The sequence below is a fragment of the Ziziphus jujuba genome, chromosome 2, assembly GCF_031755915.1.
Source record: "Ziziphus jujuba cultivar Dongzao chromosome 2, ASM3175591v1".
Classification (NCBI taxonomy): domain Eukaryota; kingdom Viridiplantae; phylum Streptophyta; class Magnoliopsida; order Rosales; family Rhamnaceae; genus Ziziphus; species Ziziphus jujuba.
Genome location: NC_083380.1, coordinates 11,708,896 through 11,733,518, shown reverse-complemented (window position 1 = coordinate 11,733,518; position 24,623 = coordinate 11,708,896). Strand labels below are relative to the sequence as shown.

Sequence of the window (24,623 nt, the reverse complement as noted above, 5' to 3'; positions counted from 1 at the left end):
TCGTATTGCCAGTCAGAGTTTGAGGAAGCAGAGAAAGAATCGGAGGCTTAAGATTGTCAATGAATTTGTTGGGTAGTATGAAGAGAGCTTTGACGATGTGAAAACTGTGAGAGACAAATTTCATAAACGTGTCTCAAATTTTGCAAAAAAATTGGATGACTGTACACCCTCGGTAATTACCGACGAAACCGTCGGTAATTTTTCCAGAGGGTATGTGGTTGGTTACCGACGGTTTCCTCGGGAATTACCGAGGAGGTACAGTCATACAATTTTTTTGCAAAATTTGAGACACGTTTATGAAATTTTGGGATTTTCTCTCCTTAGTATAATTTTACAATCCCTATTTTGCATGTTTTTGCATTCAACACACGTTATGGGACTTGTGGGGCCCAAAATATTGGTAAAATGTGATGGACTGTACACCCTCGGTAATTACCGACGAAACCGTGGGTAATTTTTCCAAAGGGTATTTGTTGGTTACCAACGATTTCCTCGGGAATTACCGAGGGTGAATAGTCATCCAATTTTTTTGCAAAATTTGGGACACTTTTATGAAATTTTGGGATTTTCTCTCCTTAGTATAATTTTAGAATCCCTATTTTTCATGTTTTTGCATTCAACACACGTTATGGGACTTGTGGAGCCCAAAAAATTGGTAAAATGTGATAGACTGCACATCCTCGGTAATTACCGACGAAACCGTCGGTAATTTTTCCAGAGGGTATGTGGTTGGTTACCGACGGTTTCCTCAGGAATTACCGAGGGGGTACAGTCATCCAATGTTTTTGTAAAATTTGAGACACGTTTATGAAATTTTGGGATTTTCTCTCCTTAGTATAATTTTACAATCCCTATTTTGCATGCTTTGCATTCAACACACGTAATGGGACTTGTGGGGCCCAAAAAATTGGTAAAATGTGATGGACTGTACACCCTCGGTAATTACCGACGAAACCGTCGGTAAGTTTTCCAGGGGGAATTTATTGGTTACCGACGGTTTCCTCGGGAATTACAGAGGGGGTACAGTTATCCTTTTTTTGGCAAAATTTGAGACGTTTATGAAATTTTGGGATTTTCTTTCCTTAGTATAATTTTAGAATCCCTATTTTGCATGTTTTTGCATTCAACACACGTTATGGGACTTGTGGGGCCCAAAAAATTGGTAAAATGTGATAGACTGTACACCCTCGGTAATTACCGACGAAACCGTCGGTAATTTTTCCAAAGGGTATGTGGTTGGTTACCGACGGTTTCCTATGTAATTACCGAGGGGGTACAGTCATCCAATTTTTTTGCAAAATTTGAGACACGTTTATGAAATTTTGGGATTTTCTCTCCTAAGTATAATTTTACAATCCCTATTTTGCATGTTTTTGCATTCAACACACGTTATGGGACTTATGGGGCCCAAAAAATTGGTAAAATGTGATAGACTGTACACCCTCGGTAATTACTGACGAAACCATCAGTAATTTTTCCAGAGGGTATTTGTTGGTTACCGATGGTTTCCTCGGGAATTACCGATCGTGTACAGTCATCGTATTTTTTTAGAAAATTTGAGAACTTTTCAAGCAATTTTGGGATTTTTTCTCCTTAGGATAATTTTAGAATCCATATTCTACATGTTTTTGCATTCAACACATATTATGGGACTTGTAGTGTCAGGACCCGTCCAGAATTCCTTCCCCGGAACCCTAGACAAGCCCTGATCCCAGGGAAACCCTACCGGACCCTCCAACGGAAAATCCGGCAGAGCCTCCCCTAAGGGATTTACTTACCACAAATTACCTGCACTGAAAACACACTTCTATAAACATCCCCTTATTCCTCCCACAAACTACAAATTGTTCCACAAATTTCAGCACTTCTAAAAAACAACAACAGTCCAGTGCATAAATAAAACATAAGTATCCCAATAGTATATAGAGCTTTAAGAAGTGCTAAACAATAGAATTCAACAAGGCTGAAAGAGTAATACACTGAAATGAAAAGGTACAGAAGTACTTCTCGAAACACAACAGCAGCGGAAAACTTGGTTCGCTCCGGAAGAACGTCTACCACCACTTGCACCTAAGGGAACGGAATTTAAGAGTGTGAGATGCTAATCATCTCCGTGAGTGACCCTAACTACTGAACACCTTTAGTGATAATAAAATAATATTAATAGCAATTAAGGAATAGAACAACTACCAACAATTAATAAATAATAATAATAACTGTTGGAAAATAATAATTTCCCTCAAAACTCTCACCAGTCGCTCCGTTTGAAATGTTCCCTTTTTAAAACCTTTTCGTAAAACCCAGTGTGCATACCCCCCGAAAACCAAGGGATTAAATAATTTAACAAACAACAATTAAATAAATAAATACCCCAAATATAATTAAAATGTAATAAATCATAATAACCAATTTTAGAACACCTTTGGGGTTTAAAACATTATTTGCAATTTACACCGACGCACCACACCATATATCGGTGATGCCCTCCGATACCCAGCGTCCCGAGCACCGACTGGCGGGGGGGTTAAAGAGAGAAACCTGCAACGGTCACTTCGGCGTCCCAACAGTACCGCTGCTAAAACCATCAACCCGGCCAAGGAGGGGGGCGGCTGTGGCCAATAACAAACTTGCCTGCCCACGGTCCAATGGCAACTCACGGGTGAAGTAATAACCGCACGCTAAACCACATAATAACCGCGTGCTACCACGTGTCCATACACCATACACCAGAACACCAATACTGTATGAGTGCGTCTAAAAATAAACATTATTAACCAACCGTACCGTTTTTTTTTTTTTCCAAAAACCACCGTGGGAAATACATTAAATTCTCACACTTACCATCCCACATATTTTTATTCAATAACCCGGTACGAAACATTGATAACCAACAAACCACAATTTTCTCGAAGTACGAGATGCAACCATAAAAATACCACGGGCATAATTTATAAAATTTAACCAAATATTTTCATAAAATATTTAACCCAATTATGCCCGGAAAATTAATACTGAAACCACGTACAAATACTACCAAAATACACCTTGCTCATGCATGATAAATAAATTAAACCAAAATAAAACCATAATTAAACCACACCACATGAGCATAATTTAAATATCGATTTAAATACCAATTAAACATAATTAATTGCCCAAAATAATTTTTGAAGGTGGGTCACTCACCTTGAGCATGCAAATCAACTAAGATCCTCCTCGGGATCAACTCCGCCACTCGTACGTGCACCTAAACAACCACAGTGCACCAACCAAAAATATTAATATTTTATTCGGGTAATTCCCAAATGGGTACCCGGGGAGCGAACACCAAGCGATATCTAAAGGTTACGAGTTATATACCGAATCGAAGCTCGTGTGATGAGGATCACGGATTCGGTCTTACTTGCCGGTGGTCGGACCCGACGGGGTCGGAATCTCGCCGGAAAGCTTTTCGGGTTTCGGCTCCGCAATTCTCCCAAACCGTCACGAATTGGCAGAAACGGAAGCCGGATTCGGGTTCAGGAGGTCGAACACAGTGGACTGGAGCCGGCCGGAAAACTGGGTACTCGCCGGAACAGTACTTTCCGGCGAGCCGCCGCTGTCACCGGCAACCGTCGCCAGCGGTGGCGCGTACGGTGGCCGTTGGTCGTGAAATTTTGCAGACTTGTAGATCGTGAGGAGAGCAATCCAACGGGACCAGCAGTAAGCAAAACGGAGGCCGGACGGCGGAGAAATTACCATTTGAAGATTTCCGGGCCCCTCGCCGGAAAACGCTCCGATCCCGGCGCGTCGGTGGTCCGATGGCCGTGATTTTTGGTGGGTCGGCCGGACTTGAGGAAAGGATCAAGGGTGTACGGCGCGTGTGGCCGGAAAATGGCCGGAAGTGGGTCAATTTGCGGTGGCCGGCGGTGGAGGGGAAAAACTCGTCGCCGATCTTCGGACGTCCGATCCGGGCGCGTCCGGCGGCCGTTCGCCGTGAAACTTGGAGGTTTTGCCGGAAATGGGGAGGGGAAACTTTCTGGCCGGCGCGTGTACTGTAGAGCGGCCGGAAAAGTTGAAAAATTCCGGCGGCCGGCGGACTCTCTCTCTCTCTCTCTCTCTTTCTCTCTCCTCTCTCTCTTCCCCGAGAATTTTATCAAATAAAAACCCATGTGTGGCACTGTTCATACCACATGGACCAATCAGAAGCTGACACGTGTCATTTTACTGTTCATCGACTCAAAAATATTAAAATATTACGGTATCCGGTAAACTTCAAACGTCCATAACTTTTTAACCGGATGTCCGTTTTAAGCGTGCCGCTAGTCTGTGAACTCGTATCGATGAGCACTTCACAACCATGCATGAGTCAAAGCTCATTTCCCCAAAAATAAAAAGTCAACTCCGGCACCCCTTGGACAGTTTGGACCGCAACTTGTTTTGCTCATGACTTTCAAACCGTAGCTCCGTTTTCGACGTGCTACCAGTCTACGAACTCGGGGCATTGTGCACTTCGCCACGGTACCCTGGTCAACTTGAAATTCCAATTGGAGCAAAAAGTCAACTTTTGACCCCTTCGGTCAACGGTCAACAGTCAACCTCGATCAATGTGCACGGATTCCGGTGCGATTTGGGACGGGGTGTTACATGTGGGGCCTAAAAAATTTGTAAAATGTGATTGCCATAGGGGTCTCGGTAATTATCGACGAAACCTTAGGTAATTTTTCCAGAGGGTATATATTGGTTACCGACGGTTTCATCGGGAATTACCGAAGGTCTACAGTCGTATTTTTTTGGAAAATTTCACAAATTTTCAAGTAATTTTGGGATTTGTTCTCCTTAGGATAATTTTAGAATCCATATTCTGTATGTTTTTGCATTCAACACACATTATGGGACTCGTAGGACCCAAAAAATTGGTAAAATGTAATTGCCATGGGGGTCTCGGTAATTACCGACGAAACCTTCGGTAATTTTTGAATCAAAAACAAATTGAACATTGTCATTTTTTTAATGCTGTTTGATCGTTTACTTTGTCAGAATTTATCATTAATAATACTACATTTAGCATGTTATTGGTTGGAACACACATGATTGAAGTTGCTGGATGGAATTGTGGTGATTCTTTTACGACGGTGTACAAATGTCAATTACCGATGATGCATCGGTCATTACCATTGGGCAGTAATATCATCCATGCAATAGTAAGAAACATACAAACAATTGAACCAAAAACTGAACACGGAATGATATGTTATCAAAACAATACGACAGATGAATTTGACAACAAAAGAACGCATAAAGCCAACGTCTATTATGCCAAAACACATGTTACGTGGTTGAGCAACTAATTGCATTCCTGACTACATTGCATACACACGCATACCGCATAACATGGCCCCATTGTCTGAATATAGCATCACACAATTGATGGGCCTTCGTTTCAGTGGTGCTATTGGTTGGTAGTGTTATCAAGAGGTACGACGGCGAAGCATGATCGGCTGCTGTGATCAACCTATTTGCACCTCCCACATCTATATTGATGACGCTCCTCTCCTTGAGTTTGAATCCTCTTCTTTCTCGGTCTTCCTGACTGTTTGCCAATTTGAGGTGGAAGTACAACCTGGTTTATGACATCATCTGGAGCCTGCCACTGACATTTATCTCCAAGTGGATATATGGTTTCCGAATATGCATCACAGAGTGAGTCAACTGAGTAATGCGCCGAGCAAAGGAAATATGGAGAAATATGTCGATGCTTACATGCTGCAATTGCATGGACACAAGGAAATCCATCAATTTCAAATTCCTTGCATGAGCACGTCTTATTTTCTAAGTTAACAACTCCAACGAACATGCCATGCCCAACAACTTGAAACTCATATAAGTTCATTGGCATAACACGTAAGCCTCTGCCATTATTTGAGCGGTCCTGCATGGTTATACAGTAATTACAGATGAAACCTACGACAATCAATTACAGATGATCCTAAAGAGAAAAAACCCCAAAATATACCGATGCACCATCTGTAATCAAATTTATTTGAAAATTTTCCACTTTTTTCCCATTTTTGTGGATTCTTTTGTTAAGGATCATTACTAAAATTATATTTAGCATCTATATTATTAATAAAAAATAATCGTGCATATATGTATTTTATATTTTTTTATGCTTAATAATAATGGCAGAAAAAATAATTGAAGACTGAAAATTACCACATTTCCATACCATAGTAATAAGCAACCTAAAAACAACCAAATTTACTTTTGATGGAGAGATTTGAGGAATTAACCTATTTGTCGTTGTGCAAAGATATCAAAGTATTTTCAACAAGCAACAACTTCTCTAGATATAGATCCTTTTGAATGGTCTGCCTTGTCCTCATAATACAACAGATGCTTCGTATTTGGATCTATTGCCATAAGCAGTTCACTGGTGCTAAGTCGAGAGTAAAGCACAATCTTAGAAGGCTTTACCGTTTAATCACCATTGTCATTATTGCATTTACTATCCCTTTTTCTTCACTCCTTATGTTCTAGGAGGGTCTGTGTAAGTGACATGTTGCTTACAGTATTCCAAAGGGCCTGCATGGTAGCATTGGTTGTTTCCCTAGTATTCTGAAGAGAGAATATAATGAAAACAAAGCATTAACTTGGTTAAGTCATATTTCAAAATCATTAGCATACAAGATATCAAACCAATTTTTTCTGAGATTGAGCTCTATTTATTGATTATTTTGTAAGTCAAATTTCCTGTATTGTTGATCTAACCTAACCCTTGACATACTATCACTGATTTACTATATTAATAATTACTTTTTCATTGAACTTTAACATTATTAAAGGTATTCACCATCATTAACCATCTCAGACTTCCAATAAAACACTGAAATCCCAAAGGCAATCAAGTTGAACAAGCATACCTTAAAACGAACTCATAGGTCTAATCCTCTGGCTTTGCAGGCTGATTAAGATCATAAAAAACAAAATTAACAATAAATTTTCCAAATTGTCTAACAATTCAGAGCATTATTAGAAGATCAAAATGACACAATAAAAAAGAGACAATGTTACAAAAAATTACGTCAATTTTCATATCCTAGCAAATATTTAAGCAATTTCTTCATGCCATTGAGGTGAGGATATTCTGCACGCATCAATTGAAAATAGAAAGCTGTCCAACCATTTGGATTATCCTCATAAGCAAGTGAGTTTCGAGAGGTATATTTTGCAGCTTGTCAAGTGCATTGGACTATTAACCATATAGCATGAATCAAGAAGCTATTTGCATGTCATTTAAAATTTAAGTAATAGCAAGTATATAATTTCAAAGAAAATAGATGCTCTTCATGGAAACAAAAGCTCACATAGAGGCTGCATATCACAATAAACTTTTTTCCTAAAACTTATCCAACAAATTCAAGTCCAGAAATGCTCTGCCAATACATGAATATATTTCATATTGTACGCACATTATATATATACTTTCAACATTCACTCTCACACACTCACAAAGTAGCAAAGGTTTGTTACGTACAATTTATGCACATAAGGAACCTTTAAAAATACTTCAAAATTTATTTCTTTCTCTTTCATTTCTATAAGGACCCTTTTGTGTTAATAAGAATTTGAAAGGAAATATGGCACTGGATGGATAGTTACCTCTCTACATGGATCATAATCTGGAATTGTTTCTACAGCACGTAATTTATGAGGACATAAAACTGTAGAATCTATATAATAGAAGGCATTCAAGTGTGCCACTTTTTTTCGCAAAGGTGGTAAGGAAAGCAATGATAATTTGGATATTTCTCCATGAAGTTTCAGCTTATATACATATAAGATTCAAATTTTGATCTTGGCTTCTTAGCGAGACATTGATAATTACATGTGGAAATAAACTGTCTTGAGGAAGTTGTTGATTGTTAGGAGCATTATTAACCATCACATTAATATTGAATAGCGAAACAATTTCCCCAACTTATTGCCATGCTTGGAATTTGAATTTTATTAAAAAAAAGGATAAAGAAAGAGAAAACAATTCCTAACACATTTTCATGAAAAAGTTAAAATTTCTATTATGTTTACATTTCAATCTCATTTTAGAATATGAACTTCTTAGTAATATTAGCTTGAGCCTCTTGACCAAACGATGGAAAGAAAAATATCTTATATTCTCCACATATAGAAAAATATTTTATTCTCCACATATACCTTTAGAAATCCATTAAAGCAGGGGTCTTATGGAATAAATTAGCTTTTACAAGACACTCAAATGGACTAATTGACATATGGATATTAAAAATGACAAAAGAAAAAAGAAAATTAAATAATTGTAATATAAATCCCATAAAAGATTCTTATCTTTTGACCACTTTCAAACCAAATAACGTCCAAAAAATTTGATGAGTTTATGAACAATAAATTCATATATAATCAGTGACCAAACCATCATTTTGCAGATTAATCATGTGTAGGTAACCAGCTGCATCAATAGATGTGGAATTATACATACATATGCTAAACTTATGATGGTGGAAATTAGAAAAACAAATAAATAAATAATGTATGTCAAAAAAATTACTACGGAATTGGGAAAAAATAAATCATTCAACAAAGTTTTCTTTTAGCAAGCTGTGCATGATAAGATCCATAAAAATTTACTAGAATCCCAACACAGTGAAAAGCCATGCCTTATCTAAAGATGAAAAATGCAGAGTAAATTACTACAGGAGAAATATTAAAGGAGCCTACAGGAACACACCTACACCAAGAGTTCCAACCAGAAAACCAACAATGTTTACATCCTTTGCCTTCTCTTGACCAGGTAACATCTGTACAAACATCATCACTCTTTTAGTAAAACAAATTGTACATTAATACAAGTAGGGGTGTGGATTTTTAGAAAGGAGAAAAGAGAGTACCATTATTTGAGACCATACCTATGCTTAAGAATTCTTCTTTGTTGAGATAAGTCTGTCACCATGCAATTTGACTTTGCATCATATCTGATTAAAACCAGTAATACCATAATTAAAGAAAGATTTATTAATTTAGAGAAAGAGAGAGAGAACTAGCACAAGGACTTGCATATACTAGAATAATTTGGCAAAAGGAAAAGTAAACTTAATAACACAATAAATATCTCAAGCAATATTACATGCAGACACAATAAATTTCATACAAAACCAGGTAAGTTATATGTATACCTATTTCACAACCATTTAACGTCAGTACAACACTTGAAAATGCAGCATTTCCACAACCAATCCAAAAAAACAAGTAGTCCTCCATTTTGTATTCCTCATGTAATTCCCAGACCAAGCCTCCAATGGTATATCTATTACCAACCACTGTCCTGATACATTTATCATCAGAGAAGACACTAGCTGCTTCCAAGCTCCCATTGGAGATCTTATGAGATTCTGATGGATTCATGTCCGAAGACATAGTTTCAGCAAATTGGATTTCTAATCTAGAGCTATTCATACATGCTTCTACCACTTCATCTCTTATATGCTGTATCAAATGTGCATATTCTAGCCCAAAGGGGACCTGCATTTAGATTGAATGAACTATGTTGAGATTGGATAGCTGAGATAATTTGTTTTGGCTACATGTGAAACGACATGATCTCAGTACTAAATCCTCCTAAAGGTGAAAAAAAAAATAAAAAAAAAAACAAAAAAAAAAACATGCTTATTGCAAATTTAGTAAAGCATAGAAGTTCATAATAATAATTCTCTAGTAAACCACTTTACCAGGAAAGGTTTGCCATTTCTCACAGCATGATCTGATAAATTTTTTACACAATTGGACACACCAGTTGAAGCTTTTCCAAAAACAAAGAATGCTGGAAGAGTTGTAGTCCTACCAATAATGAAAAAGAAGAGGCTTTTGAAACTATGAAACCAAAATTAATTGTTGCATAATATACAGAAACAAAATAACCACTTTTTAAGTTCAAAAGGTAAAAAAAGAAGAAGAAGCTTCATTGGCTTCAAAACCTAATCTTGATGCCAAAAAAGAACGCAAACAGATTGAGACACAACAATCTACAACCAAGACAAAATTTCTCAGAATAATGTCTTATGAGTTTGGTACAAAAACTCATTGTTTTTTTTTTTTTTTTTTTTTTTTTGCTTTAAAACAAACAATCCTATAATATAGTTTGTAAAAAAAAAAAAAAAGGCTTTAGTAAAGGTATCATTAACGAGAACTCACGGGCTGAAGCACGCGTGGCCGTGGTGCACGACATAATCAGCATTGATGTGCGATGCTCCGACCTCATCCACGCAACAGCTACTGTACGCTGTGTCGGCCATCATAAACAAAGATACATCTGGAGGCGACCTTGTTATGGTTTACCTATGCAAGAACTTTTTCCCACTTGTACCTATAGCAAGCTGCAGCCCCACAAACTTGGTCCTTTTGTCATTACAAAATGTGTAGGAGACAACACTTATCATGTTGATTTTCTAGACAATCCTCACATATCTCCTGTATCTAATGTCTCCAATCTCGACCCCTATTTGCCTCCTGTAATTTGCCCGCACTCTCTCTTCAACTCGAGGATGAGTTTTCTAAAACTGGGAAAGAATTGGTGGAGCAACAGTAGCAGAAATAGCTGCAAAGATAGAGTACAGGCTTCTCCAACGGTAACAAAGCTCAAGAGCCAAATTTGAAATGAGTGTTAGACTAGCACATACCAAGGAGCCACATGTACCTGTTTCAGATAGCTCCAATCCACACCATTTTGCTCTATCATTAATATGTTTCAAATGCAGCACTTGCATTGAAGAATAATATGTATTTAGCCAACTTGTTTACTGTTTTTACATGCACATTTCTCCTATCGCTTACAAAATTATAGAAGCATCAAATTTCAAAAGTTCCAGCATCTTCTCGATTGGTTAGCTTGGTTACTGGAATTTCAATTTTATTTAATCAAAGCTTCTACATCACATCTGTTCCAGATGACTAGGTTGTAAATTGGATAACCAAAATGAATATTAGTTGAATGGGTGGAAGAAGAACCATCAGAGAGGGTGGGGAAGTGATGGTACTGATTATGGTAATTTTTTTAACTGATTACCTATCACTTTTTTTTTTCTTTTCCTTTTTCTTTTTTTTTTTGGTGAAGAAGAAGAAGAAGAAGATTATTCCTTTCACCTTCCTTTTTTTTTTTTTTTTTTTTTCTCTTTGAGGGTTTGTGGTTAATTACATTGATGATGATAGCAATAATAAAAATCAAACTATTATCATGCATATAAATATTTCACATAAGTTATATCAGAATGAAGGAGCATTAGCATGAGAGCTTTGCTGATATGTTATGACAAATATTTTCATCTGAAAAGTAAAAACGCTCTTAGCAGTTTTTTTTTGCAAAGCAAATTATAAGCTTTTTACTTTGCAAAAAGAGGAGAAAAAATAAAAATCTTTCTAATTAGTGTGGTGCTGCTTAATTTGGTTACAGCTTGATTAGGCTTGGCCCCCAAGGAAAAATAGGAACCTACGAACTAATTAATTTGCTTTAATTAAAGCTGTTAAGACTATTACTATCATTTCCCATTTTACGCAATGTATTATGCATGAATGCTCTAATCATGGTATTTTCATTTCATTTTGTATATATGAATTCCATATATAAATATGAAATGAGAAAAAATTATTACATAAAAGAAATGGTTGTCCTTCGACATTTGTAGAAGTATTTGAAAATGTTATCACAGATATTAAAAAAAGGAAAAATTAAAATAAAATAAAACCTATCACGCAATGGTTAAAAACTTAGGGGAATTTGGCCCAATACCCTTATTTTAAACACGTTAATGAGAAATACCCTCCCTCTTTTAAATCTTTTTTATCTACCCACCCTCTTTTCATTATTCCAACCTTACCCTTACTCTATAAACCACGTACAATTTCTTTCTCACTCTTATCAATATCCCACCTACCGCATTTCATATCCAATTTCCCTCTTTCTTTCTTTCTTCTCATAGTGCTTTCTGATGTTGGATTCGAAGGACGATCTTGAAGCTGTGGAAGGAGGTTTTATGCTTAATTTCAGGCGTCCAAATGGTGGACCATAACACATACGACATTGATTCTGAAGCAGTGGAGAGAGAGAGAGAGAGAGTTGCAGGGAACTTTTGTGTGATTAGTTTGCTGATTTCTTTCTTCGACCATAGACTTGGAATCGAATTATGAAACCACTCGGACCGCTGAGTTCATTAGCAGTGGCGGCTTCACCAGAGTCGCTTTACAGGTGATTACTCCTCTTTGATTCTCGTGTCTTTTTTTTTTTGTTTCTTTGGAAAAACTAAAACATATGAAATAGCAAAAATAGACTATTTTGCGCCGCCTTTTTACAAAGTTTTTAGGGCGATTGTGTTTTGGTTTGTGAATAGAACTAAACTAACCAAGTTTGTAAAGTTCATTTCCCAGATGAGCTCCTAAATGAGTCGGTGATAGTTGGGAGTGTTTTACTGGACAAGCTTTGGTGTCTACGAGAATCTCAATCCGATAGCGACTGGAATGGCAACGTAATTGTATGTCTTATGGAAGTGATGAGCATTTGCTGCAACTTTATATTTAAGGTTGGCCTATTCAATTCAGTCTTGAACTTCCTTGTGAAATTGCACATGGTTGTCTACAAAAGTAGCAACACCTTGAAGATGGGGCATGGGTAAAGATATGAGATTAGTGGTATTGTTGGCTACTTTAGTATAGACAATAGCAAAAGGTTGGGAACCAGTGGAGCTGTTAACCATGCTGTTGTAGGCAAATTCAACTTGTGGCAGAATGGAATCCCACTGTTGATGTTTGTCTGAAGCTAAGTTGTAAAGCATATTGACAAAACTACGATTGACTACCTTAGTTTGTGGATGATAAGAACTGTTATATTGGAGTTTGGTATCAAACCTCTTCCATAAGACTTTCCAAAAATGGCTGATGAACTTTACATCACGTTTAGAGGTTATTGTTTTTCAAATTCCATGAAGACGAACCACCTCTTGAAAGAACAGATGAGCCATATAACTTGCATCAGATGCCTTCTTACAAAGAAGGAAATGGGCTATTCTAGAAAAACAGTCTATGACAACGAAAATGGAGTCTACTTGGTGGATAGTCTTTGAAAGACCAAGGATAAAATCCACGGAAAGGTCCTCCTAGATAGCAACAAGAGTTGGCAAAGGAGTATAGAGGCCAACATTTTGAGATTGACATTTGACAACTTGACATACAAGATAGTGAATAACAAAAAAAGCAATTTGAGCTTGCATCTTAGGCCAAAAGAAACATTGAGTGATAGTTGAAATAGTTTTGTCACAGCCAGCATGGATAGCTAAGTCATCAACATGGAGGTCTTACATGATGAACTCACAAAGGGAGGTCTTGGTTATACAGAGTTGGTTGCCTTTAAGACGTGCAAAGTCTTGTAGATTTAATTTAAAGATGGTAAGTAAGGTGTACTTATGATCGAGGGCATTAGCAACTGTATTTCGATGGCCTGCCTGATGGTGAAAAGCATAATGAAATTTTTGAAGGAATTCAAGCTAGTGAGCATGCAAGTCATTGAGCTTCCTTTGAGAGTTGAGATACTTAAAGGAATGGTCATCACTATGTAAGATGAAGTCTTTCTGAACAAGGTAATGTATCCAATGATCAAAAGCATGAATGACAGCATACAACTCTTGTCAATAGGTGGACCATTTTTATTGTGCTGGGTAGAGCTTTTCACTGAAGAATTCAGTGGGACGACATTCTTGAGTTAAACTAGCTTCAATGCCCACCTTTGAAGCATTTGTTTCTACTTTAAAAACTTTGTTAAAGCTAGGTAGAGCCAATATAGAAGCATGAGTGAGCTTTTGCTTCAACAAATCAAAACTGTCTTGTTATGGCTATTCCCATTTAAACCCATTCTTCTTGAGACTGACAGTTAAAGGGCAGCTATTTCACTGAAATTCCTGATGAATCTCCTATAAAAGGTGGCTAGACCACGAAAACTTCGAAGTTCAATCACAATTTATGGTTAAGGCCAGTCAAGAATTGCATGTAGTTTCTTTGGGTCAGTGTTTATACCCTCTTTACTAATAATGAAATCTAGAAAGAGGAGACAGTTAATGAAGAATTCACATTTTTAAATACTGAGATATAACTTATTGTTTCTCAGCACTTGAAATACTTTGCACAGTACAAGCAAGTGGTCTTCTTCTATTCTGCTATATAGTAAGATATGATCAAAGTACACAAATACAAACGACCAATGAAAGATATAAAGATTTGATTCATGAGGTGCATGAAAGTACTTAGGGTATTGCAGAGGCCAAATGGCATAATCTGCCATTCATACAAGCCTTTCCTACTTTTGAAGGCAATCAAGATACTGGAATTCTTGAAACCTGATGCTCATGTTTCTACAAGTTTATAAATGATAGGAAAAATATGTATATGAAAATAGTAAACAAGTTGGCTAAATACATATTATTCTTCAATGCAAACACTGCATTTTGAAACATGTTAATGAAAGAGCGAAAAGGTGCATATTGGAGCCAGTTGAAACAGGCACGTGTGGCTCCTTTGTACGTGCTACTCTAACCGTTATATTTCAAGTTTGGCTTTTAAACTTTGTTACTATTAGAGAAGTCTGTACTTTGTCTTTGCTGCTGCTGGTGGTGCTAAACCAAGATGCCACCACTGGAAGAGGGAAAGATAAATAACTGACCACTAAAGATGGGAAGACCACTATGAAAAACTAACAATAAGTATGCATGACCTAACCTAGTACCACATGAACCTTGTTGTACCCAAGCTTGCCCCAAGTAAATGACACCACACCCTTTCCCAAGGGACCCTATCATTTCTCCCCCTTATAGCTTCCTTATCCTCAAGGAAGAAGTTAGGTTATTTTTTGAGAATCCACCATTTGTTATTCCACCACCACTACTGTGGTTGGCTCATCAATCATGTAAAGTTAAGGGCGTTAGCAGTGATGGCCTGCAACGAAATGTTAATCGCGAAACACAAATCCTTAGTCGTTCGTTCCTTGGCATGCTATCTTGTGATCTCTTTAAGACCTGTGGAGGTTTGTGGAGAAGGTCGCACCATTGGAAGGTGCCTAAGAGGCCTACAGATGGATCCACAATAAACTTTGGCGATGGTACCTATTCAAGTTGATGCAATTGGCCAATGCTCCTTCACCGCAATTAATTCCACTCTTCAGTCAATTGTGACCTTATAGCTTCCATAAAGGACTTTGGCCTCTTCACTTTTACATCTAAGCGTACATCATCTTGCAATCCAACCATTAAATAATCAATCATGTAACCTTCCAATAGCCTATCAATCCTCTGAGACAATCATTCAAATTTTGATTGATAAAGAGCCATGGTAGAAGTTTACTTCAATCAGTAAAAGCCTCAGGGTGTCTTCATATTCGGCAGGTCCAAACCGATGTAGTTGCTAGAGTAAATGCTCTCCATGTAAGAGGCTTTTTAAACTTACTCAACCAGCGATGTCACTGCAAAGCAACTCCTTAAAGATGAAAGGAAGCCAATTGGACTTGCTGATCGGGTTCCACACTGTTAAATTTAAAATATTGCACACACTTGTAAATCCACTCATTGGGGTCCTCTCCTTCAAGTTTCAGAAAGTGAAACTTGAATTTGGGACCTTTGTCTGCCTTATTTTGAGAGGTTAAATTCTCAAAACAATGTGGCACTTGGTTCAACGAGGATTCTCCCTGATGAAAAGGGTTGACATCTTGGTTCCTTAGTTGTTGTGCATGCTAAACCTTAAAGCTTGTGACTCATTGAGAACAACCTGCAAGGTAGAAAGGAGTTGCTCCAGGCTAGTATCATGTCTTACTAGTACTTCCCAGGCCTCTACACAGAATTCTGCCTTAGTCTTAGCACAGGTGTCCGTGGAACGTTGGTCTGATACCAAATGATATATAATAGCGAGTCAAGAACTAGCAAGAAGAAATATAAAGGAAAAGAGAAGAGACAGAGAGCTTGGAAGATCAATATTATTCATTCATAAGCCCATTCCATGATATCTACTTATATTTACATGCACCATGGGAAATAAATGACTAACCTTTACAAAGATGGGAAATTTGGACCTCTACGAAAAACTGACAACTACAAATGACCTAACCTAGTATCACACTACCCCTATCGTACCAAGCTTGTCCCAAGTAAACGACCCCAGGAGACTCTATCAACGTCTTGTCTCTTAGTTAACGGTTAGTGGACTAAAAATAGTCATGTAACATACAACTATCTAGTAACATACGACTATCCCTTTCCCAATAACATAATGGGTTTAGTATTTTGTGGTGTGGTGATGTGTAATGGTGAACTGAGTTATCCTTGTTTGATGTCTGAAAAATGGTGTTGAGTTTTCAATTCGGAGAACTATAATTTATCCATCATAAGTAAAGATGAATGTGAATATGAGTAATAGAAAAATAATACATATGTTAAAAAGAAGAAGAAGATATAAATAAATAAAAGGAAATGAATAATTAAAAAAAATTTAAGGGGAAAAATAGAGATATCATAAATAGAACAATTAATAAAATTGTAATTTTTAAAATGACTTGATTTACATAGAAAAGTGAGGGGGGGGGGGGGGGGGTGCGGAACTTGTGTTAAAAAAGGAAAACACAAGTTCAAAAAAAAAAAAAAAATACACATGAATTTAGAAAAAAAAATTCAAAAAGGATGGGGAAATTATTTTTTTTATTCTTTTTTTCAATGACTTGAGTAACAAAGAAAGGGAAAAAAAAAAAAAAAAAGCACACACACACACACACACACTTGAGTTCAATTCGGAAAAACATAAGTTTTAAAAAAAAAAGAAAAGAAAAGACATGAGTTTAGAAAAAATAAAAAACAAAAAATTGCAAAGACGAACTCGATCGGTAAAATAAGAAGACATGAGTTTAGAAAATATATATTAGAAATCAACTTTGAGTGATAAATGAATAGATTAACGAAAATGGAAAAAATGCGTGAGTTACAAAAAAAATAAAAAATAAAAAATCTTGAGGTCAAAAAGAAAAGACATGAATTTAGGGGGGAAAAAAATGAAAAAGGAACTTGGGTAAATATAAGAAGGCATGAGTTTTTTAAAAAATGATTAGAAATAAACTTTGAGTGATAAATAAGTAAATTAACAAAAGAGGAAAAATGTTTCAGGAAAAATGGGGAAATTATTTTTTATTGATTATTTTTCTATCAAATATCATTAATTTTAAAAAATAGAAAATTTTAATAAAGGTTAATTTTGCAAACTAAGGAAGAAAAAAAAAAGAAAGAAAAAAAAAACTTGAAATCAAAACGGAAAAACATGTCAAAAAAAAAAGAAAAAAAAGAAAAAAATGACATGAGTTTAAAAAAAAAAATTTATTAGAAATAAACTTTGAGTGATAAATGAATAGATTAACGAAAATAGGAAAAATGCTTCAGGAGAAATGGGGGATTTTTTTTTCTTTATTGATTGTTTTTCTATCAATAACATTAGTTTAAAAAATATAAAATTTTAATAAACGATAATTTTACAAACTAATTTTTAATAACGTATTTTAACAATTAAATTTGTTTCGTGTTTTGTGTTTTGTGTTTTTTTTTTTTTTTTTCATTCTATCATATAAAAAGTTAATTTTTCATGGATTGGTATATGATTAAATTAAAGTGACAAACGGACAGAGAATACCTTAGTGGCAATGTGAGTGGTTATGTAATGTAGTAACAATGTGAAAATTCTCCCAACAAAAAAAAAAAGTAACAACGCTAAAAAATATTTAAACTACAAAAAAAAGTGCAAAATTATTTAAGAGTTTAATTCCCAAAACAAAAAAAGAATTGAAAAAAAAAAGAAAAAAGAAAAAAAAAAAAGCAGTTGTAGGCCATTAGAGCTTGACTGTTTCTCTTCCCTCCTTTCTACTCCCTTGTATAACAAACTAAGAGCTCTGCGGTTACCGGGCGGTCAACCTTATCTTCCTTTATCCCTCTGTTTCACCCTTCTTACTGTGTTCTCTCTCTTTCTCTCTCTCTCCGACCTCCATCAAAGCTTTTAGTGTTATCTGCCAAAACAGCTGATTAAATGTTTCGGAAAATTATTACACGAAAAAATTACCAGGAAAAAATAAAACTATTCTTTTTTAACGCATTTTATCAAACACTTGTAAGATATTAATATAAAATCAAGAAAACATCAAAACAACATGTATTTTATATTCGTTTTTCAGTAGAGCCTTTTTTTTTTCCCAAAAAAAAAAATAAAAAAAACCAAAAAAAAAAATGCCTTTTTAAATGCACAAATGCTTGAAAGATTTTACAAATAAAAATGAGCAAGTTGGTGTCACTTTCTGATCAAGAAAATCATAAAATTAAAAAAAAATAAAAATAAAAATAAGCATTTGCAACTGAACTTTCCTCTTAACGATTTTTCTCTAAATTTCTGGCGCCCTTTCTTTAGATAGATTCAAAAGTAGTAATAATTCGTATGGAGATATAATATATATTTCAATGTACCAATATATATATATATATATGTAAAATGATTTACGTACCTATTCATTTAAAAAAGAAACGGTAATATACTATCTCTTAAGCTTGATTCTCTTGGAAATATTGTGAGGATGCGAGTCATGGTTGTGTTGGTATCTACTGTCCCCGTCTACATTTGGCTCCTCAAGCCCATTGTTAAGGGGGTGAATCCCAAACTTTTTTATGTTCATAATCACACCGTTCTGATCCTCGTGGAATACACGGAAAGAAGCCTCGGTGATGTTGCGACAGATAGAGGACCAGTTTGGCCCAAATACTTCTAACAATTCATCATCAGAAATAGGCCAAAAGAATCCTCCATGTCTGTGAGGTTGGGTAACAATTGACACATGATCTGAATCAATAATGCTTCCATCAAGCTCTATAAATGCACAACCATGCTTGTAAAGGAGGTCATCACCATTACTAGTTTTGCCTTTGAAATTTACTTCGTATTCAACGTCGATAAGTTGATTATAATAACCATAAACAAAGCAAATGGCAAATCTCAATTCCAGTTTAAACCAATTTGGAGGAAGATGGATATTGATCGAATCTTGACTGCCAGTTTGATAGCTGAACCACTCTGGGATTTCGTCTCCTGGATACATATACAGAGCATCCTGCACACCATGGACATATATAGACATGAAATAAAATCCAAATCACTAAAAAAAAGAAAAAAAAGATTATAGTAGAAATAAAAGGAGAGAGAGAGAGACAAAGAGAGAGAGAGAAAGATACATACATCTACAGCAGACGAAATTCGATGGTGCACATGATCAGCAATTACTTTGTTGAGTGTGTTGTCATCCAGTTTTATACAGTTCTCAAACGAAAAAAACGGACGTGCGTGATATATTTTTTGTGGGGTTGCATACCCCCCGCTTGATATTGTCTCCAACAATGTGCAGTCGTTTGCTTTCAAAACTTTTAAAGACGATGGAAGCTCTGCTATTGATTTCAATCTCTCACATTTTCCTATATCCAATTCCCCCAAACGATGTGGAAGGGGAGGCAATTCTTCAATTGATGAACATTCCTCTACATACAAACGAAGTAAAGGTGACGGAAGCTCTGGTAATGATTTCAGTCTCTCACATTTTCCTATATCCAAATCAAGAAAACCTGGAAAGGGAGGCAATTCTTCAAGTGATGAACATTCCACTGCACACAAATCATATAAAGATGATGGAAGCTCTGGTAATGATTTTAGTCTCTCACATTTTCCTATATTCAATTTCCCCAAACCATGTGGAAGGGGAGGCAATTCTTCAAGTGATGAACATTCCCTAAGGTTCAAATCCTGAACAGGCAATAATTTACCTTGACTGCGTGGAAGAAACTTATTGACTCAAGACTTGGAGTTTCAAGATGGGTTAGATTGACAATTGACTTCGGCAACTCTTCAATCTCTGTTCCATATAACTTAATTTCAACCAAGAATTCCATACGGCCCGAGATTTATGGAATCTTTCTCAAGTGTCGGCAAAAAGAAATATCCAACCGTTCTAGATATTTCAACTTCCAAATGCTCTCCGGCAAACTTTTAATTGCTGTCCTACTCAGGTATAATTTTCTTACATTGATTGGAAGATTTTCTAAGCCATCTTTCAGATTGTAGCAATACTGCAAATTTAGAATCTGAAGCTTGCCAAGATTCTGAAAAAATGAAGGAAGTTGAACCAAACTGCTGCAACCTTTAAGACTTAAAACTTGAAGATTTATCGCCCGAGACAAATTTGGTATTTGCATAAGGTGCTCAGAAAAACTAAGATCGATCTTCTCTAACTTCACCAGCTCAAGTGGCTATCGCTCACATCCAAAAAGAAAAATGATATTAATAATAACGAACAAGATTATGCATTTACTTTTAAGTAAACACTACTACATCTCTAATACAACATATATATCTAAATTAAGCCTGCATATATATATATATATGGAAATTCTATGGTGAAGACAGTCCGCATGAGGACCGCAGTATTAGTGATGGTTTTTCATAGTATTAACAACCATTTTTTGGAAAATCGTCACCAATACTATGAAAAACTGTCACCAATACTGTGGTCCGCATGAGGACCGTCCGCACCATAGACAGACTGTATATATATATATATATAATGCGACATATATTTATATATAAACTAAGCATGCATACCTGGTCTTCATTCCAAAGAAGTTCAAGTTGGCTCTCACGCATAATAAGTTGAACAAGATTCTCGGGATTAAAATATGGCAAATATTTCAAAGGGTATGTATCCCACTGAAAATATTTTAGCTCATCCGAAACAAAAGGCTCAAGCCCATCAGGAAGACTGAGTCTGCATTCTCCACTATGGTATTTGCACAGTCCATAAGGGAAAAATTCATTACCCAAATGCAATTTAAGAAGTCGTAGATTGAACATCTTTGAAAATGCCGTACGGGTCACTTTTACATCTTTTCAGAGTTGAGACAGATCCAATAATATGCCTTCAATTGCAGAGGTTCCCTGATGTCAAACCATCCTTTAGATAAGAATACTATATATATAGAAAGATAATTTATTAACTAAACCATATTTATATAGACAAATCAATGTATAAGCACTTACTGTATTTCTTTCCAATACATGGCAGGAATCCTTATTATTCCAGAGCCTACTACGATTGCCACAATCTTTGCTTTCATCACAAACAATTGCCCAAGCCATTTTTCGTAGTAAATCATGCATTCCCAGTCTTTCTTTACTTCCAATTATTAAGGATTTATCAATGAGAACACTTATTCCTATTGTTGCATCAGTGTGGTTTGATATGCTGTCTACTTTTTCCCTAGGTACTTGATAGATAAAGAAGCATGCAATGTCAAGAAAAATACCCTGGATGCTTTTATCGCCTAATCCATCATAACTTATTCTCAACACTTTTTTAATTTCAGGATCTGGATCTGTTTTCAGCTTATCCAATGCACTTTTCCATTCTTCTACGCTTTTGTACTTAAGGGAAGAACCTAAGACTTTAAGAGCTAATGGATTGCCCTTTGCATAATGTGCAACACTTTCTAATAAAGCCTCATAACATGTTGCAAGTGAATTTGGTTCAAAAGCATGGAAACAAAAGAGTTGAAGAGCATCACGGTGATATAAACCATTAAACTGGTAAATTTGACAATTCTTTGTCATAAGCAGTTGCTTATCTCTACTTGTGACAATGATTCTACTTCCATTAGCAAGTTGATATCCTTCAAATAAATCATTTAATTTGGAACTTCTCCCATTCAAATTATCTAAAACGATAAAAACCTTTTTACAGCGGAGTCTATTTTGAATAGATCTTGATCCTAGAACCGGAGTGTTCATGCGTAGAAGATTTTCATCCCCCAATAACTCATAAAAAAGTCTTTTTCTCAAGTGATTTGTATTATCTGCTTCTTCTGGAATATCCTCAAGAAAGCAATAAGCATCAAAATGAGAAGATGAAAATCTTTGAAACACAAGGCTAGCAAGGGTGGTCTTACCGATACCCCCCATGCCCCAAATACCTATATTGCGAACATCCATTTTGCCAATGCTTAATAATGATTCAATTTCCTTGAAAGGCTCCTCAATTCCAATGAGGTCTCCATAATTTGTTAATTGGTACTTGGGCAATTTCAATAAAATATCTTCAGCAATTTTTTTAACCAACTCATGCTCATCCCTATCATTGAAGAAATTAAACAAATAAGTATTGTAAGAAAGACATGACTCTATTTTTTTTTTTTTTTAAAGAAATAGATGACTCTTTTTCCAAAAAAAAAGAAAGAAAAAACAAGAAAAGAAGAAACAGAGGACTCTTGATATAAGTTTAGGCATTTAAAGGAAATAAATATAGATTGTTTCAATATTCAATAAACTCGTTAAATATCTAGATTATGTGATTTTTTACTCAATACTTATTTATCACAAATCTAAAAGAGTGTAAATGAAATATTCCCTATATAAATATAATGTAAATATAATATAGCAATACAAAAAATTGTTACTTTATGATTAGTATTTTTTTAAAGTATAAAATATTACGATATAACTTTTCTTTATATACATATTACTATATAACCTGTACAGTTTGTTTAGTCGGGTATTGCACCAAAAATGGGCGAAATAATAGTCGTATCTGGTATCTTATGTGGTAATGTCTAATCTAGTCCAATCCTTCATACCAAACAACCAATAATCCATTGCATTTTTTGGTTTGCTTCCCTAAATAAACCACTCTCTTAACATTTTTCCTTTTTTTTGTTTTTTGGGAAATACACTCTCTCACATTATCCCATAATTTTCATTACTAATTTAAATGTGAATTATCCATCGGATTGATTTGACAAAAATTAAAGTAGTAATATAGCTCAACAGATAATAATAGGGGGAATTTTTCCTTTTTTTAGGGGGAAAAGACAAAACTGGTTACAGTTCAAGTGTGAAAAATATATAATTAACCCTAAACTTAATTTGCCACCTGAATTTTCAATATTGTTACTAATTAGTTTATAGCCCTTGAAACTGATAAGCCAAAAAATCCAAATTAAGATATATTTGACCTAAAACATGCATGGATATAATTTTTTAGTGTATCATGTGAGAGAATTTACATAGAAAGATGCAAGTAAGGTAAAATCCATAGCATAGTAAAATGACACTACAAGAAAGTTAATCTATAATGACAGAACTCTCAACTACAAAATGTAAAAATTATTGTTCATCGAAGTATGAATTTGTCATTAAAAAGTTTGTGTCACTAAGATTGTGGCTGATACGATGTATTTGTCATAGAGAGTGATGAACTTTCTCACTAAACACTTTTAGCGAAGAATGTCACAAATTAGGTACAAACAAATTTTGACCATTAAATTTTTGTCATTAATTGCGTTGGTATTGGTCACTATAATCATGCCATTATAATATTTAGTGACATTGATTTTATTGACCGCAAATTATAATGACAATTTTGTTTTGTCAAAAAATACTAACTTATATCAGTGACAAATTTGACATTTCTAGCCAATAGTTTTGGCACTATGGCCTAAACTTCTTGTAGCATGATTATTTATAAAATCATTGATAATAAAAATATATAGATACATATATATAAGTAAACATTGTTAATTATCAAATAAAAAAATATATTGTTAATTAATCACTCTAGCGAAAATATAATTAATTATTTTGTATATATGATTAATTAGTAAGATTGAAAGTTACCCGAAATTCTTTGAATCATAACCGCACATATTAGCCAATTTTGTTAGAGCACCCCTCCACTGCTTCACCTCTTCCGGTTTGTCCTTAAAGCGTTGTTTATGTTCCGCAAATGCTTTTGCATAACTATTCGATTGTTTCCGTACAATGCATGGATCTATGTCATAAAAAATCGGTATAACATTCTCATTTCCTTTGCATTCAAGTATGTGCACCAATTCATTTAAACACCATGTCGATGATGCAAATTTTTTGGACAAAACTATGATGCAAATCTTAGATTCCTGAATCGCTTTCATAAGTTGTGGCGAGATTTCGTGGCCACTTTCAAGCTCTCGATCATCCATGTAGGCCTGGATACTCTTTCCACACAAAGCATGAAAGAGATTTCTAGTAAAACCAAAACGGGTGTCCTTACCTCTGAAACTTAGAAACACATCATGCTTTTCTTGAGCAGAAGAAGAAGAAGAAGAAGCCATGTTTGTAACCCTGCACATCCACAAGTATATATTTAAAAAAAAAAAAAAAAAAAAAAAGGAAGAAAGAAGTCCTTCGTAGCATATATTCCTAACCCTTTATTCTAATGGTCTTATATATAGCATATCTTGGTGTTATAAGCTCAAAACATAAATATAAAGGTCGGTGGGACAAAAAATAAAGATGCAAATAGAAGTAAATTACCAAGCTTGCTCATCTCCGATTCCGATATCAAAACGCTCTGTTTCTCTGTCTTGAGAGCAAGATAAAAGGGAGTTTGTAAGAAGTTTCACCATATCTTGAACCTTCCAAGAAACGATGAGACGACTTAATTAGATGTTGACTCAATTAACGCGTCTGTAATTATATTTGAGATTTTTTTT

General features: G+C 35.3%; 3 protein-coding genes across 11 annotated transcripts; all 3 read right to left on the bottom strand.

Moving 5' to 3' along the window:
- Positions 1-5,215: 5,215 nt before the first annotated feature.
- LOC107423679 (uncharacterized) lies at positions 5,216-10,323 on the bottom strand. 8 transcript variants are annotated; one of them, XR_009635534.1, is made up of 8 exons: positions 10,204-10,323; positions 9,741-9,849; positions 9,189-9,534; positions 8,904-8,987; positions 8,744-8,813; positions 6,903-6,943; positions 6,273-6,597; positions 5,216-5,911 (listed from the first exon to the last, which is right to left on the bottom strand). XR_009635534.1 is itself a non-coding variant. In XM_060814056.1 (5 exons), exons 1-4 carry the CDS (start codon positions 10,305-10,307, stop codon positions 8,959-8,961), a joined length of 588 nt encoding a protein of 195 aa, XP_060670039.1. In that variant the 5' UTR covers positions 10,308-10,317; the 3' UTR covers positions 8,538-8,813; positions 8,922-8,958. The 8 variants fall into 8 exon arrangements, 1 of the variants encoding a protein (XP_060670039.1); XR_009635530.1 differs by having other exon boundaries at positions 8,922-8,987; XR_009635531.1 differs by having other exon boundaries at positions 5,216-5,745; positions 8,922-8,987.
- Positions 10,324-17,716: 7,393 nt separating this feature from the next.
- On the bottom strand, positions 17,717-24,623 carry LOC132800417 (TMV resistance protein N-like). 2 transcript variants are annotated; one of them, XM_060813993.1, is made up of 7 exons: positions 24,445-24,623; positions 23,767-24,252; positions 21,139-22,225; positions 20,704-21,036; positions 19,291-20,351; positions 18,566-19,165; positions 17,717-18,088 (listed from the first exon to the last, which is right to left on the bottom strand). In XM_060813993.1, exons 1-4 carry the CDS (start codon positions 24,534-24,536, stop codon positions 20,989-20,991), a joined length of 1,713 nt encoding a protein of 570 aa, XP_060669976.1. In that variant the 5' UTR covers positions 24,537-24,623; the 3' UTR covers positions 17,717-18,088; positions 18,566-19,165; positions 19,291-20,351; positions 20,704-20,988. The 2 variants fall into 2 exon arrangements, with proteins under 2 accessions (XP_060669976.1, XP_060669974.1); XM_060813991.1 differs by having other exon boundaries at positions 17,717-18,076.
- LOC132800719 (disease resistance protein RML1B-like) lies at positions 18,596-20,952 on the bottom strand. The gene is made up of 4 exons (XM_060814967.1): positions 20,704-20,952; positions 20,127-20,351; positions 19,291-19,848; positions 18,596-19,165 (listed from the first exon to the last, which is right to left on the bottom strand). The coding sequence occupies exons 1-4, from the start codon at positions 20,950-20,952 to the stop codon at positions 18,596-18,598; spliced, it is 1,602 nt and encodes a 533-aa protein (XP_060670950.1).

Excerpts from the sequence above, each read along its gene's own strand:
- LOC107423679 (XM_060814056.1), bottom strand. The coding sequence starts at position 10,307 with ATGATGGCCGACACAGCGTACAGTAGCTGTTGCGTGGATGAGGTCGGA. Across the intron at positions 9,850-10,203 it reads GGCCACGCGTGCTTCAGCCC|GACTACAACTCTTCCAGCAT; the intron begins GTGAGTTCTCGT and ends CATTATTGGTAG. Across the intron at positions 8,988-9,188 it reads GTTAAATGGTTGTGAAATAG|ATATGATGCAAAGTCAAATT; the intron begins GTATACATATAA and ends GGTTTTAATCAG.
- LOC132800719 (XM_060814967.1), bottom strand. The coding sequence starts at position 20,952 with ATGTTCAATCTACGACTTCTTAAATTGCATTTGGGTAATGAATTTTTC. Across the intron at positions 19,849-20,126 it reads TAGAAAATCTTCCAATCAAT|GATTTGAACCTTAGGGAATG; the intron begins GTAAGAAAATTA and ends TTGCCTGTTCAG. Across the intron at positions 19,166-19,290 it reads GAATTTCGTCTGCTGTAGAT|GATGCTCTGTATATGTATCC; the intron begins GTATGTATCTTT and ends CATGGTGTGCAG.
- LOC132800417 (XM_060813993.1), bottom strand. The coding sequence starts at position 24,536 with ATGGTGAAACTTCTTACAAACTCCCTTTTATCTTGCTCTCAAGACAGA. Across the intron at positions 22,226-23,766 it reads TATGATTCAAAGAATTTCGG|GGATGAGCATGAGTTGGTTA; the intron begins GTAACTTTCAAT and ends CTTCAATGATAG. Across the intron at positions 21,037-21,138 it reads ATGTATTGGAAAGAAATACA|GGAACCTCTGCAATTGAAGG; the intron begins GTAAGTGCTTAT and ends GTTTGACATCAG.